Source organism: Microtus ochrogaster, chromosome 6, assembly GCF_000317375.1.
Source record: "Microtus ochrogaster isolate Prairie Vole_2 chromosome 6, MicOch1.0, whole genome shotgun sequence".
Lineage (NCBI taxonomy): Eukaryota > Metazoa > Chordata > Mammalia > Rodentia > Cricetidae > Microtus > Microtus ochrogaster.
In genome coordinates this window covers 73398288-73413879 of record NC_022013.1, presented here as the reverse complement: position 1 = coordinate 73413879, position 15592 = coordinate 73398288, and the positions used below count along the sequence as shown (strand labels likewise).

The 15592-nt window shown below is 42.3% G+C and overlaps 1 protein-coding gene across 6 annotated transcripts in view; it reads right to left on the bottom strand.

Moving 5' to 3' along the window:
• Gpatch2 (G-patch domain containing 2) overlaps positions 1-15592 on the bottom strand; it is a 154281-nt gene that overhangs the window by 53466 nt on the left and 85223 nt on the right. For 5 of the 6 annotated variants that reach the window (XR_003377044.1, XM_005348849.3, XM_026779787.1 and 2 more), the window contains one exon: positions 5660-5727. The exons of the other annotated variant lie outside the window; for it this stretch is intronic. Coding sequence is in view for 4 of the 5 variants with exons in the window: in XM_005348849.3 (XP_005348906.1) it covers positions 5660-5727 (68 nt within the window). In the remaining variant the exon portion in view is untranslated. The remainder of the gene's footprint in view (positions 1-5659; positions 5728-15592) is intronic. 6 annotated transcript variants of the gene reach the window in all.

Below are 15592 nucleotides of genomic sequence, written 5' to 3'. Positions count from 1 at the left end.
AGCGTGGGAGGAGGGGGAGGGAAATGGGAGGCTGGGAGGAGGTGGAAACTTGTTTTTTTTTTCCTTTTCTCAATAAAAAAAAATTAAAAAAAAAAAAAATAAAGAAGCTGCCTTGGCCTTTTGATAGGGCAGCCCTTAGGTGGTCAGAGTAGACAGAACAGAATTCTGGAAGAGGGCAGGCAGGGAGAGCCGCCATGAAGTCACCAGAGTCAGACATGCTGAATCTTTCCCGGTAAGCCACGGCCTCGTGGTTCTACACAGATTATTAGAAATGGGTTGACTCAAGATGTAAGAATTAGCTAAGAAGAGGCTAGATATAATGGGCCAGGCAGTAATCTAATTAATACAATTTCCATGTGGTTATTTCGGGGGTTAAGCTAGCCGGGCGGCGGGACACAGCCCTCCACTCCTCATGATTAACTAACGCCAGCCACAGAAAAACTGAGAGGGCATTAAAAAGGAATTCTAGAGGGGCTGGAGAGATGGCTCAGTGGTTAAGAGCATTGCCTGCTCTTTCAAAGGTCCTGAGTTCAATTCCCAGCAACCACATGGTGGCTCACAACCATCTGTAAAGAGGTCTGGCGCCCTCTTCTGGCCTTCAGGCATACAGACAGAATATTGTATACATAATAAATAAATAAATAAGTAATTTTAAAAAAAGGAATTCTAGAAACAAATATAGAGTTTAGCAAAACTGGTGGCATGCATTAGCTCCTTTAAGAGGCTGACTGATCTCTGAGCTGCAGCCCACCCCCTTCTCCACCTGTACTGATCAGCTCCACTGCCTCTGGTGAGCCCAGGCTTTCTATATGGAGCTCCCTACTGCTACTGTCCCCCTAACCCTCAAACCACCTTTCCCTTTTCCAGCAGGAAGACTCCTGTGCCTTCCTAGCTATTTCTACACAGTCCAGCAAAGAGATAGGGGACTGGGAGCTGTGGTCCTCCAGGAACACCCATTTGAAACTGCAACCCTTTCATACTTCTGAGTCTGCACAGTCACTCGCTCCGTTTGTTCATCTCTATTTTAACTTTGACATTTGACAAGTAGAACTACTTATTTCCATCTGTTAGTGTGAGAGTGCGCGGATGTATATGCTCATGTTTATAATGGTGTGTGCACAGATTTGTGGAGGTCCTCACATCTGTGTGGCAAGCTCTTTCCCACTGGACCATCTCCTCAACAGCACAAGCTCAACTGTTGGAAGTATTTTTCTATAGGATATCTTTGGAGATTTTAGAGATAAAGTTGAAAACAACAAAACAAAACACTTAAAAAATGACCAAGTCTCACTATGTACTCCAGGTCATTCTTGAATTTATAATCCTCCTGCCTAGCCTTTCTGAGTATAGAGGCTACAGTCACGTTCAACCAGGCCTGGCTTAAAAACTTATGACAGCGTTTGAAGATATTCAGGAGGTTAATGATGGCCTTCCGTTTCCCTAAGGTTCTTAAAGTTTAAAGTAAATCATAGCAACGATTAATTTGTGTATTTCCTAGATTCCCGTCTAAGCATCAGGAAGGGATGTCTCATGGCAACTAATTCAAATAACTCTGACAACAGATAACTTCTAGTTGGATGACATTCTAGATGTGAAGTTCGGTTTTGTTTTAATTATCAAACATCATGAAAAAGAGAAGATACAACTATCCTGCTTAAGAACAGAAGACTAGAAAGTCAGTTTGGAAAGAGGCGCCTGGTGGGGGGGGCTCTAGTTCGCAGACCACATTCCAATACAGCCAAGGTTGTGTGCGGGGGTGAGAGGGAAGGGGGCGGTTAAAGCCACTCAGTAGAACAACTCCTACAAAGAAGACTGAGACTCTGTGTCCAAAAACTGTTGGAGACTCATACCTGCCTCCTGGAGGTCAGCTGCCCTGCCACAAGATGGCAGCTTCAGGGACAGACCACGGAAGGACATAGGGCCGCATTGGAAGCAGCGCTGTTAGTATGGAACGGAAAGCAAGAGAAACCAACTGAGTGCTGGAAGAGAGTCCAAGCAATCAAGTATACGGCCACCAGTAGTCTGTGATGAACCGATGAACTCCCGACTGCCCTAGAGAGATGAATGGCTCTAACTGTCAGCAGTCTGGGATGCCACATGCTACTACAGTCTTAACAGCTGCTCCTACAAAGGCAGCGTCCTCTCTGAGGAATGCTGGTCAAAATGTCTGTGCATGCTGGGCAGTAAGCATGACACTCCTAAATGGAAATCCTCATCTTGTGTTGAGATGGCCTGCCTTCTCCACAACTCTATACTGTACATGTGTGCAACTGCCTATGAACAAAGGCATAAGCCACTTTACCAAGAGAATTCAAGACCACATCTACTTAACCACTAGTATTGCCAGAGGTCCTGGATGAGAGTCCGAGGGAGAGGAAGTAGTAGCAACTCTATGAGATCTGAAAGATCTGGGGAAACTGGGGTAGTCTACACACTGTGCATTTGGAGAGAACAGAGCATGGGGATGCTGCAGAGACAATGAACCAGGCTGGTACACTATCAGCAGCTACTGGCCAGTATCCCCTTCTCAGGCTTGATGTTAGAGGTGCCCACCTGTACCTGTCTGGAACATCACTTCATATTCTTTTTCCTAATCTTCTTTTGTAGTAATAGGAGCAGCGGGGCTGCGTCCCCAGCACCCCGGCTGCCTGCTAGCTTATGCCCCGAAATAATTACAAGGAAACTGTATTCTTTTAAACACTGCTTGGCCCATTAACTCTAGCCCTTACAGGCTAATTCTCATATCCCGATCAACCCATCTCTAATAATCTGTGTAGCATCAGTCTTACAGGGAAGATTCTAGCCTACGTCCATGCTGGGTCGGAGTTCATTGCATCTGCCTCAGAGAGCAGAGCTATCGCATCTGCCCGGGAGAGGGGAGCATGGCGTCTCTGAGCTCACTTCCTCTTCCTCCCAGCATTCTGTTCTGTTTAGTCCTCCCACCTATGTTTTAACCTATCAGGGACAAGCAGTTTCTTTATTGGTTAACCAATGAAATCAACAGATTGATATATGACACTCCCACATCATTCTTTAAACCTTGACAACCAAGTACTCTGATCCTGGGCAGTAGGCAGGAAGGGGAGGGGAGTGAATGTTCACAGCACAAGATGCTTCCTTCTGGAAGGTGGAAAGGGGAGCTTCTGGCACTGCCTCTTTAGAGCAGAGGAGATGGGGACCAGAAACAGCCAAACCAGGACACAGTAAACATAAGGACAGAAGAGAAAATGACAATGATGGCAATATTACTGGCAGAATTATGTCCCTGCAAAGGACAGTATGGAGTCCTAATATGTAAGCCAAAAGAGGACCTCATTTGGATACACGTTCTCTACAGAGACCAGTTAAAATGAGGTCAATGAGGCAGAGCCAGGGTCCAGTGCGACACTATGAAACATCTTATTTACTGCCTTGGTGCTTTACAAAGGAAGAATTCAGAAAAGGAGCAGCACAGGGGAGCCCCACTGAAGATGGGGTTGGGAAGGAACCAGTAGAGACTGCTGGTGTCCTGTGAGGAGAGCAGGGACACAGTCAGAAGTGCCTTCTCTCCCAGCCCCAGCCATGCCCTTTGTGGTGCTTTGCTGCAGCAGCCTACAAGGACTGAGCACAGATGACAGGGAGAAACAGAAGCACTCTGCCCTAGTCAGTATCTTTAAGCTTTTCAAAAGTCTCTTCTTTCACTTTATGTGAGAAAACAAAAGAAAACAGGAAAAATAAATCTGAGAAAAACAAAAATGAAACAAACACAAACCATTTTGGTTTAAGTTTGTATCTAGCACAGACTGATAAATGTTTTTTCAGAGTCTTGACAGGTAGGGGTAAGAGAGAACGCAGGGGCAAATCCCAGGCTCACAGGACAGTGCAGGTGAAATCGGGAGACACTCAGAGAATAGAAGCAGAAGTGATCTGAAGGTTTTATGGGTAGAAGTGGAAAGAAGGTGACAGCTGAGTAAGTGTGGGGCATTTGTCCTTGACTATTAGGGTGTCCACACTGGCAGGAAGTAAGATGGCCAGATCTGAACCAGAGTCACACAGGTCAGTACTATGCCCTGGAACTGTGGAAAGCCAGTGAATGAAGGGGCCACTGGAACTCTACACTGACATAAAGGATAATAAAGAGGGCAATGGTGTAGGCAATGGGAGAGAATATGTCACATAGGTACTGGGAGTGAAACTGGAGAGACTTGAGTCCTACATGGTGAAGTAGTGGCATCTTCACACAGGAATATAACCACACTCTGTGCTACCCTGGAGCGTCTTAATGGACTGAGAACCTTGCAGATCTGGTGTAGAGGAGACAGGGGGACAATGAGAGTAAGCCTGGGAAGTTAGAAGCAACACCACAGATGGCATTATCCTGTTCTTTCCTATTTACTTATCTACTGGTTACAGTTTTTTGAGACAGGGTCTCATCAAGCCGAGGCTAGCCCCAAACATATTAAATAGGCAAACAACCTGAACTCCTGATCCTTCTGCCTCCCTCTTCCATGTGCCGGGATGGGCACACTGTCATGTCCCACAGCCAGGCCAATGTGCCCTAGTTTAAATGCCTAGTACTTCAGGCATTCAGCAACTCTGTCTGAGCGGCTACCCTGTCAGGAGTGCTGCAGCAATAAGGAAGTATGGCCTGCACCGTTTACACTCTTCATCTAACGCAGACTGCTACCTGCAGTATTTCTACATCTGCTTACCTATGCTTTTGTAGTTCAACAAAACAAAATGAATGCAGAAACTCAACCCAACAGTTGACTGCTACCTGAGGGTGTTATGTCTGCTTGTTTTCAAAACATCATCACACAAGCAAGGAAAAGGGAGATTCTGAAAACATTTTGCTGTGCCTGAACAACAGTTTGCTTTCTATTTACTTTGCAATTGGTTTCTTGATTTTTTTATTTTTAAAAAGAAAGCCAATATTAACAGATCGTAATAAGACTTTCCTAGGAAAAACTAATTTGATAAATAACTCATGCCTTTTCATGTCTCATAGGTCTCAATTTCAACAACTGCAGATGGTGAAGGAGACACATGACATCAAACTACCATATATAACACACGCTTTTCCAATAAGACTATTTAGAACTAAAGTTACCACAAGAAAACCCTACCTGTAATTTACTAAGATCACATAAACTGTTCAGCTATCTAGAGTTACCTAGTAGGCCATTTCTTTTGTTGCTAAAGGATCTATCTGTCTGTCTGTCTATCTATCTATCTATCTATCTATCTATCTATCTATCTATCTATGCTTCAATATAGTTCTTTACTGTGATAAGCAAAGGCTAGTGAGGCAGAAGCTGGGAGTAGAGAAACATCGTGAAGATAGGTCATTCGGCATTCACGCTGGTATCACAGAAGGGCTGGGGTCTAGGCTCGGTAAGGTTGATGTCAAGAAGATTTAAACATTTTTAGATAGGGCCTGAATTTCAGTGAAGAAGACATGAATTTCAACTGTATCAAAATTAAGAATGGATTTACAAGTCCTTCTATGTCTTTCATGGGCTCCATGTAAGTTGTTCTAAATACTGTTACCATCCATGTGCCTTCTTATGCTTTTAAAGTGGGCACAAATTAAATTGCTGTCACTCAGAAATAGCTATTCAGTTTTTTAAGAGAAACAAATGGAACAACCCAAGCAAGCTACAGAAACATGAGCACTCACTCATGGTGATGGGCATCCGGGGAAAAGTGAACCATCCTCTTGTTACTGACGGGGCCTGGAGCAGACGTCTGAAAAGATATTTTAAAACAAACGACAAAAACAAGTCACAATTGGCTTGCTAGAGACAGTGCACAACTGTAGCAATCTGAAGATATCTTTCTAAATGGAAGAAAAAAGATTAATTTTCAAATCCAAGACAAAGGGCAAGGAACAAAAGTCCTACAAGGGATGGAGGACAGTTGCCACCCAAGCTTGGTGCCTAGCATCCAACTGACATGCTCATCCAGAGGATCCAAAGCGCTCTTTAGCCTCCATAGATGAAATAAATCTTTCCAAAGAAGATCCCTTTGGTCTCACAGAGTTACCCTACTAGATTGCTAAGACGCGTCGGAGCGTCTTTCCCGTAATGGAAACACCATGGTTAAGGACAGCAGTGACTGCGAACCCTGTGGGGGAAGAAGTTCAACCCGGACTGTGGTAAGTTTCTCAACACAGAAGGTCGCATTATGATATGCAAATTCAAGTGATATAAGTACTTCTGTCAAAGGAGCAATGGATGGTCCTTTTTAAATATATTTTCCACAAAGGAAGGAGCAAAAGGAACAATATTTGCTCCTCTATGTCTACATAAAATTAGAAACTCTGCAAGTAAAACACCAAGTATTTCATCTACAGTGTTGACTGCTCAAGTTTGTTATGAACATCACAGCATTACTGTTATACTGAAAGTTCTTTTTTTTTTAAATTTATTTATTTATTAAGGATTTCTGCCTCCTCCCCGCCACCGCCTCCCATTTCCCTCCCCCTCCCCCGATCAAGTCCCTCTCCCTCATCAGCTTGAAGAGCAATCAGGGTTCCCTGACCTGTGGGAAGTCCAAGGACCGCCCACCTCCATCCAGGTTTAGTAAGTTGAGCATCCAAACTGCCTAGGCTCCCCCAAAGCCAGTATGTGCCGTATGGAGCAAAAGTCAGCCATGAAAGGATGAATCAGCCATCACCAATGACAAGGTTTGAAGTTACAGCAAAGAGCTGTGGGTTTCTTTCTAATGAAAGACATGCCTGTTTACTTACACAAAGCCATTTAAACAACAACAGAATAAAAAAAAAAGCATGGCCTAAAAACAAAACAAAATAAAAATAAAGAAAGAAAGAAAAGAAAAGAGAAACGTCCAGGCAACTTTCTTCTTGTATCCCTTGAGTACCAAGGATGCCAGCATCTACTTCTTGTATCCCTTGAGTACCAAAGGTGCCAGCACCCACTTCTTGTATCCCTTGAGTACCAAAGATGCCAGCATCTACTTCTTGGATCCCTTGAGTACCAAGGATGCCAGTATCCCCTCTGGCATCCCTAGAAACCCAAACAGAGCCAGTGTGCAGGGGGTGACAGTGATATGTCCAGCGCGGCACACAGGTAACACTTGGCTCTGCTCCAGGGCCACATCCTACATTCATCTTGGAGTATAGTTTCATGTTATTCCAGCAGGTATTCCTGGAACACAGTAATCCATTTTCTACACTGGAGCTGTGAGAAAAGCTGCCTGGGCCTGTGTCATGGTTTGTTAGACGTCCATGATCATATTATCTCATGGCGGACCTGACACTTTTATTCAGTTTACTGTATGTTCTATGTACAGGCAACTTATTTCCTTTGCCAGGGCTGCTGACAACCTTTTCCACACTATATTAATCTTGTTTACTGACTTTATCTTGGTACAAATATCAGAAAACTGAACTTTTTATCTCACAGAGAAAAATAAGAAGCATGTTGACAGAGCAGGAGCTATTTCAGGGCTAAAATTGCTTGTTTACCTGAAGCTACACTTACGGGAAAAATGTTTAAGTCTTGATCCAGCTTGAAATACATAATCTGAAATTTAATAAATGAAGAAATTTCACGTAAATCCATGTGACAAATTGCCTGATGAAAACAATACAGGAAAATATAATAAAACAGAACTTCTAACGAGTTTATACCACAATACAAATGTAAGCTTTCAATCCAGTCAGAAATAATCTGACTGGATATTTTTCAGGAATTGGACACATCTTAAAAACTACAAGCTCACTTTGACTGCAGCAGATAATTCACCGAAGATCTGAAGACTCAAATGTAGATATTTAAATAACTTTACATGTATTTTTACATGGTCATAGCCTTGGAGAAACACAAATGATTTTTCTCCAGGTCCTTCCTAATGCTGCGACCCTTAATATAGCTCGTTGTGCTGTAGTGACACCCAACCATAAAATTATTTCATTACAACTTCATAGCTGTAATTTTGTTCATTATGAATCATAATGTAAATATCTGATATACAGGATATCTGTTATGTGACCCCTTTTGACCCACAGGTTGACAACCATTCACTTGAAGTATCCCTGCTGTTCTTTTCTGAGTATCACACTTCAGAGTTCAATGTAGCTACAAGTAGAACCCTTAACCCAAATCTGAGCATGAAATCTGCAATAAAGAATTCCTCCATGGAAGGTAGGACTGTACTCAAGTCTGAGAGTATTTCAAACTTTCAAAATATTTAAATGATTATTAACATGATACATCAAGATATTATTAACCTTTCAAAAACATATTTAAAGAATTATAAACATTTATATTATAGAATTTATTCTATAATTAATTCAGGATCTCTAATATTTATAAAAATAAACTGAAAAGAGGCTGGAGAGATGGCTAAGTGGTTAAAAGCAATTGTTGCTCTTCCGAGGACCTGAGTTTTAGTTCCCAGTACCTACATGATGGCTCACAACTACCTCCAGTTCCAGAGATCTGATGCCCTCCTCTGGCCTCTGGACATATGTGCTACACATACATACACTCATGTACACACACACAATAAAATAACCTCAAAAACTAAATGAAAAAGGTATAGGTCAGTGGTACAGCCCTTGTCCCTGAAAAATATTTCCAAAATCAGAACATACAGTGATTATTTAATTCCAGGGAAATTTTAGAAAGAAATCATAAACTATTTTAGACATAGCTCTTCAAATAGACTAACCAAATATTCATACAGTCAAGGATATTTTTGGATTTGTTTAATACAGGGTCTCATGATAGCCCTGGTTAAAACTATGTAGACCAGGCTGACTTTGAACTCAGAGATCTTCCTATTTCTGCATAAAGGTGTGTGCCACCAAGTCCATCCACACAGTCAAACTTATTAGTATCAAAACTTTTACCTCATGATTAGTGGGAGAAGAGGTACTTTGCTTTTTGTACAAAAAAGTACTTACATAATACAGAGTTCTTGGAAGTCCTAAAACTCAGAGGTTAACATTTATTTAATTAGTCAGTGTTAGTAATAATGATGCCAGACATCATACAGTGTGCGCTAAATCCTTAGGGTTCAGTTGTTCAATTTACTAGATTGATAGTTTTTACTAGATTGTTTGATTACATCATTTGTGCTTCTACACATTAAAACGAAACCCCACAGCCAGAAAGAGATGGTTTCTATATAATGTAACTTTTCTGTTGTGATTTCAGCTTTTGCTGCTGTTGTTTGCAGCTATGTTATTGACCTCAGCAAACACTGTGGTAGTGAGAGATGGACACGTGGCCACAACTGTAAGGTATCAACTGCTGACAGAACGTGGGGAGCACCGACCCTCTCAGTGTAGCAGACGTGTCTGGAGCAGCTCTTGTCCTCTCCATCATGGCGTCTAACACGAGGACTGGTGCTCTTCGGGGATGAGCAGAGCAATTGCCTTTTCTTTTCCCGTGGCCAAGCCTCCTGCAGGTTCCCATTACAGAGCTGACATATCCTCCCTGAATCAGAAAGTGAGCGGAGACACGGATTGTGAGGCTGGGACAGGGCTGACTGGGGTGGATGGCACACTGCTCGGGGCGTCCGTGTTAACAGACTCCCACAAGATGCAGCTCCATCCTGACAGCAGGACTGGAAGCAGCAGCTTTGTTCTGTCCTCCAGCAAGCCTTCCCATCAACGCTGTGCTTATTTTCAACTGCACTTGAGTTAACGCTGCACACTATTCTGCCTCAGTGACCACACTGACAAACACTAACTGTGTCAGGCTGCCATTCAAAAGAGGGCTTTTCAATCTGGTGAGGTCTGGCTAGTCAAAGCCCTGTAGCCTCCAGGCTGAAGGGAGGCAAGGCCTGAACCACCTGCCAGTTTGTCCAGATGCAGCAGTTCCCTCTTTTCTCAGGATAACGATTAATTGGAGGACACTGAGGAGAGAAGCAAGCCTTCACAGTCAAGCAGGCCCTATATGAAAGCCTCAGCTATGCTCAACTAATGTGTCCATCAAATGCACGTGACAGGTGTCAAGGAAAGCAACCCAGCAAGGCAAGTTCCAAAATAGGACTTTAAATTTCAGGCATAGGAAGCAAGAGTTGGATGATTGATGGGCAAGGACATAAAAACAAAGAAACAAACACAAAAAAAACAAAACCACAATACCAACCAATCAACCAATCAACAAAAACAGAAGGAAACTGGTCCTGGCTGGTGTGTAGAGCCATCCTCCTTTTTAAAAGGCGGAGGAAATAATACTCTATCAAGGCAGTTGTGCAAATGGTTATTACATTATACCTGCAGACTCTCCTAGAGTACTGCAGCAGAGTGAGGCACCCATGCCGACACTGCTGCCCTCGAAGCTTTGCCAAAAGTTAGACAGTGGTGAGTAACACACTTTACCATGCCACAAACACTCACAATATTACAGACAGTTCACAATTCACAAATTGTGAACTATTTGGGCAGACACAGATGAAAGAAAATAAAGGTTATAATTACTTTTAAGGCAACATGCAAAAACATAAAAATGACTGCAGGACAACTTGTGAAATCCACAAAGGTGTGCATTGGACTGATAACACTAGAGTAAAGGGGAACGCACAGCCACCTGGTTTATAAGGAACAAAGGGGGGGGGGATTAGCCCCACCAGCAAGGTAACTGTATGCAATTTAAGTCCTGCTCCATTCATCTTATCAACTTGCTAAATTTAACTTTCTGAACTACTGTTTTTCACACATCAGTGTTCCCATTCCATAGCTGTTCCTGGCTCCACAGGTCAGGGAGAAGGAAGTGAATGTGAGCTCCCTTCAGATGCTGCTCTCTTTATCTGTTCCCCACCTCCTGAGGAGGAAGCTGACTGCACGCAGCAGCCACTGACTGCCCTACACACAGCAGCACAGTATCAAGGCATGCTGCAGACAACTGAACAATCCCTTAGAAGTAACCTAGCATTTATACAGAATTATGCTTACACCGACTACATGATAAACACCACACAGTTCCCATTCAACTGGGTGACTTTTGTTCTCCCATTACCAGAAAAGTCTCCTTAAGTCTTGAGTTACACTGCAAGCTTTCCTGTTATTTTCTCCCTCGAGAGGAATAATCAGTGGAGTGGAGAGACGGCCCAGTGGCTAGAGGGCTTGTTGCTGCTCAACAAGACTCAGAATGATTCCCAGCACACACACGGTAGTGCATGATCAACTGTAACTCCAGCGTCAGGGGATCCAGTGCCATCCTCTGCCCTTCATGTACACGCATGCACACATGCACACATATGTGAAATTCATACATACTGACATATAAATACTTTTTAAAGAATGAGAATTATCAGTAAATAATAAGAGAATTACTTTCCTTTTCTGGGTGTCTATGAAAGTAAATATGCATTTGCAAAGTGGATCAGGGAAGTTTTCCTGAATGTGAGATACCCAAGAATCGATGGATGCAGTAAGAGTCCATGGTGTGTGATGTGTGCTTCAGGATGGTCACCACCCAGCAGGAGGTTTAGCTTTAGACAATGTCCTCAAGAAAGAATGTATGTTAAGAATGAAAACAGTCTATTTCTAAGGACAACTGATTATCTGAGATTTCAAACACTCAATTATTACACTATTAAATTAGTACAATAACTTAGTTTTGCAACTAAGAAAATGCCCCAAAGTCTGGGATTTTGTCTGTGTGTTGTAGGGTGCACACACATGCGTGAGGAGACTAGAGGACAATCTAGTGTTGTTCCTGAGGTGCTACCCAAGAAAAGGACCTCCCACGGATCTGCAATTAACAAGGCGAGTGCCAGGCATCCTGGAGACTCCACTTACAAGCACTGGGACTATCAGTGTTCTACTACATCCAGCTTTCTCTACTGGGTTCTAGGGACCAAACCCATGCTTGCGGTCACTTTACTGACATAGCTACCTCCCAGACCAAAGTTTGGGATTTTTTCAGCCTGTTAATAGTATGGGAACTTATACCGGGCTCCCTTCATCTATAATATGTTTAAAATACCATGCTCACAAGAAGCTTGATCCTATCAGCAGAGTTAGGACTGATGTCACTACTAGAGAAAAGCATCCATAACCTTACTTATCTAAATTAAGTGAGTGGCTATGATGATCTCACCCATCAGTCAGGATGAAAGGTTTCCCACTGGGACACTGTGTTTCACTATGAAGAGATTAAACCCTTTTGGAAGCATTAATTAAAGAATCAGCAAACTAATAAAAATGTGAAAACCTTTGAAATAGAAGACAGGCAGACACAGGCAAGTAGTCATGCAATCAGTCAACAGACCATACGCAGCTCTCAAAAGGGAGCAAAGAACTTCTGGGTTCAACAAGTTCTAAGAGGACCTGGAAAGGGAGTACATGTAAACCCATCAATCAGGAGGCAGAGCAAAATGACGTAGGTGAGGATTAAAAATGCAGAACTCTAGACTCTTTTTTTCTTACACACCTTACTGACTGCATTCTTCTTTGTGTCTTGTTGAGTTCTTCCTCATGAGGGGGCCAGAACCGATGTACACTTCACCACAGTAATCATATGAGACACCAATAATTAAAACAGCAATACTCTTATTGTTATTAATGATAATGACACTCCCATACTTTATATATAGTTCTTGCCTCTTTTATAGGACATTTCATAAATCAGGGGCCTCAAAAGAAAAAGGACATTCTCAGGATGCATTTCTCAGCAGGAGAAATGGATACCTGCTGAGGTCAGGGCACGAAATGTAGACCAGAACCTGGCCAGGGATGTGGCGCTCTACAGTGGGGCTCTTTGCCTCCGCCCCTGTGTGGCCGGGGTGCAGGCTTAAACTTTAGATTGAGAGAGCTGCCCGCATCTCAGCCGTTCGTGTGCACCACACTGTCTTCCTGAGGGCTGCTACTGATTGAGAGCAGCCCCCGAACGTCCTAATTTGTTCCCCCTATCTCGCGGCTCAGGACAAAAAATTAGGTAGGCGGAGTAAATGGAACAGAATGCTGGGAGAAAGAAGCAGAGTCAGGCAGTCACCATGATTCTCCCACCCGACACAGACGCAGGTTAGGATCTTACCCGTAAACTACCACCTTGTGGTGGTACACAGATTATTAGAAATGGGTTAATCTAGATGTGAGAGCTAGCCAGTAAGAGGCTAGAGCTAATGGGCCAAGCAGTGTTTAAAAAAATACAGTTTCCATATAATTATTTCGGGTATAAAGCTAGCCGGCGGCAGAGCACCAGGAACATAGCCCACAGCTCCTACTACAGAGATGGATTTAACGATGGTGATCTGCTAACCACTGAGCACTTTTCTCCTGCAGGGAGACAACTCAGGAAAGCAAGTTTCCTCAAGTGGGATTCCCACAGAAGATGGCACTCTGGATCACAGATACTTGTGAAAACTTTCAGCCCAGAAGATAAACCCAAGCACAGGAAGTGACCTCCCTACAAATCCTCAGCCATGTGAAGCGAGAGGGGCTTGGCAGCTCCACACATACACCAGGTTGTCACTGACAGCAAATAGGACAACTTTTAACGGTTGGGCTGGGTGTAAAGACTTTGGGATGAGAATATTAGGGGAAACTCGGAGAAAAACCAGAGTATGTACTGTTTGGATTGTTTTCTCTTTTTTTCAAAACCAAGTATAAATCTAAATGCAAAAAAAATGTGTCTTAAAAAAACAAAACTAGGGAAAAATAAATCACATAAAATTATGGGCTTTCTTTTCACTTATGATTGGTAGTCTGGAGGGACCTGGGGACTGCAGAGCCCCAGCCTCCCAGTGAGCACCGGATGAATACACAGGCTTCAACTTTGCAGTCATCGGAGCACATTATCAACAAATAAAGACATGTTTTTCTAAGAGCTGTCAAAATAAAAAAAAGTTATCCTAAATCTATAATGATTTATAAATAAATATATATATATACACAAAATATCTGCCTATCTATTTATCTGCACACAAATACACTGATATATGACTAAACTACACGATGTAATAATTTCAAATCCTCACTGCACACAGTTTTTTCCAGTTAATATGCAGTCTGTATGAACTGGAAATTTGGAATATTAATCATTATAATGACTAAATGCAGAGATTCATGTTTCTGGTATGATTACAAACAGCCTATATCTATATTACTAATAGCAATTACTCACCTTAGTGAGCTGCATCAAGCATATGTAAGAGGCACAGTAGTAACTGCTCTCATACTGGTTTATGATAATTTTTTTCCTGAGTAACCATCTCAACTTTAAGCAGCTCTGAATGATGCTCAACAGGGCAATGATGAAATTTCAGTTTCCATCCAGTTTCAGCAAGCTATGAGTGGCCTCTACTGGCTGACCAGGGGCTTCTGAAATCCTTCCCGTATACAACTTGCTACATTATGAGTTTCAAGAAGGAGAAGACAACATATGCTAATATAGACGCTGTAAACGACACTGTGCTTACGAGTAGATGCAGATGGACCAAAGATATGTCCTCGGGATGGCACGGCACGTTAAGATTTCATAAAATTCTGCAAGCTTAAATTATACTGAGAGTTTACACATTCCTCCCAAACTGAAATTTACATGCCATATTCACTTGCTTATTCAATCAAATCAAAGCAATTCACACATAGTTTTAAAAATAAATGTTTTTATGAGTCATTTTTTAAAATATACACACACAGAAAAAACATATCTGCTTAAAATACTGTGCACGTTTAAGTCTTACAAAATTATCTTGTAGGCGCATACCAAGAAACACAAAACTTGAATTCTTCTACATCATTTTCAGTTTAAAAAGAATGGTTTGACATTTTGTGCCATGGTTTATAAAAATACTGTGCTTGAGGGCTGGAGAGACGGCTCAGCAGCCTAAAGCATTTGTCGCTCTTGCAGAGGACCTGGGTTTCAGCCCCATCACTCACGCAGCTTCTTGCAGCTGTCTGTCAGTCCAATCCAGGGACTCTTATGGCCTCTTAGGGCACCAGACACGCACAGTCATGAATGCAAATACTCATAAACATGAATACATAAAACAAAAATAAATCTTGAAATACATACCCTATGTTAGAAACACAGTAATACAAAGGAAAATTTAAAAGCATTATTACCATGCTTATGTTTGTGTCAACTTATATTTGTTTTCAAAACTTACTAGCAATTAAGAAAAGGCTAAATACAGATTTAACACATGGGGAGGTGCTTAGTCTTATTGCAACTTGATACGCCATGCTTTATTGATGCTCATAAGAGACCTGTCCTTTCCTGGATGGAAAAGGAAGAGAAGGGGATTGGGGGGTTGGATGGAAGAAATGGGGGAGAGGGACTGGGAGGGGAGGATGAAGGGGGAGGCTGTGGCTGGGATATAAGCTAAATAGACAAATTTTTAAAAAGGAGCTAAATTATTTTTTAATTAATTACTTATATGTATGGATGTTTTACCTGCATGCATATATACATGTGTGCCTAGTGCCAGGAGAGCCTGTCAGATCCCCTGGAACTGGAGTTACAGACAGCTGTGAACTGCCATGTTGGTGCTGAGAATTGAGCCCATGTCTTCTGGAAGATAAGTCAGTGTTCTAAACCTCTGAGCCATCTTTGCAGCCTCAAAATTCTTACTATACTATTAGTAGTAGAAAATATTAACTTGGAATCTCAGATGAAAAAAACATGCT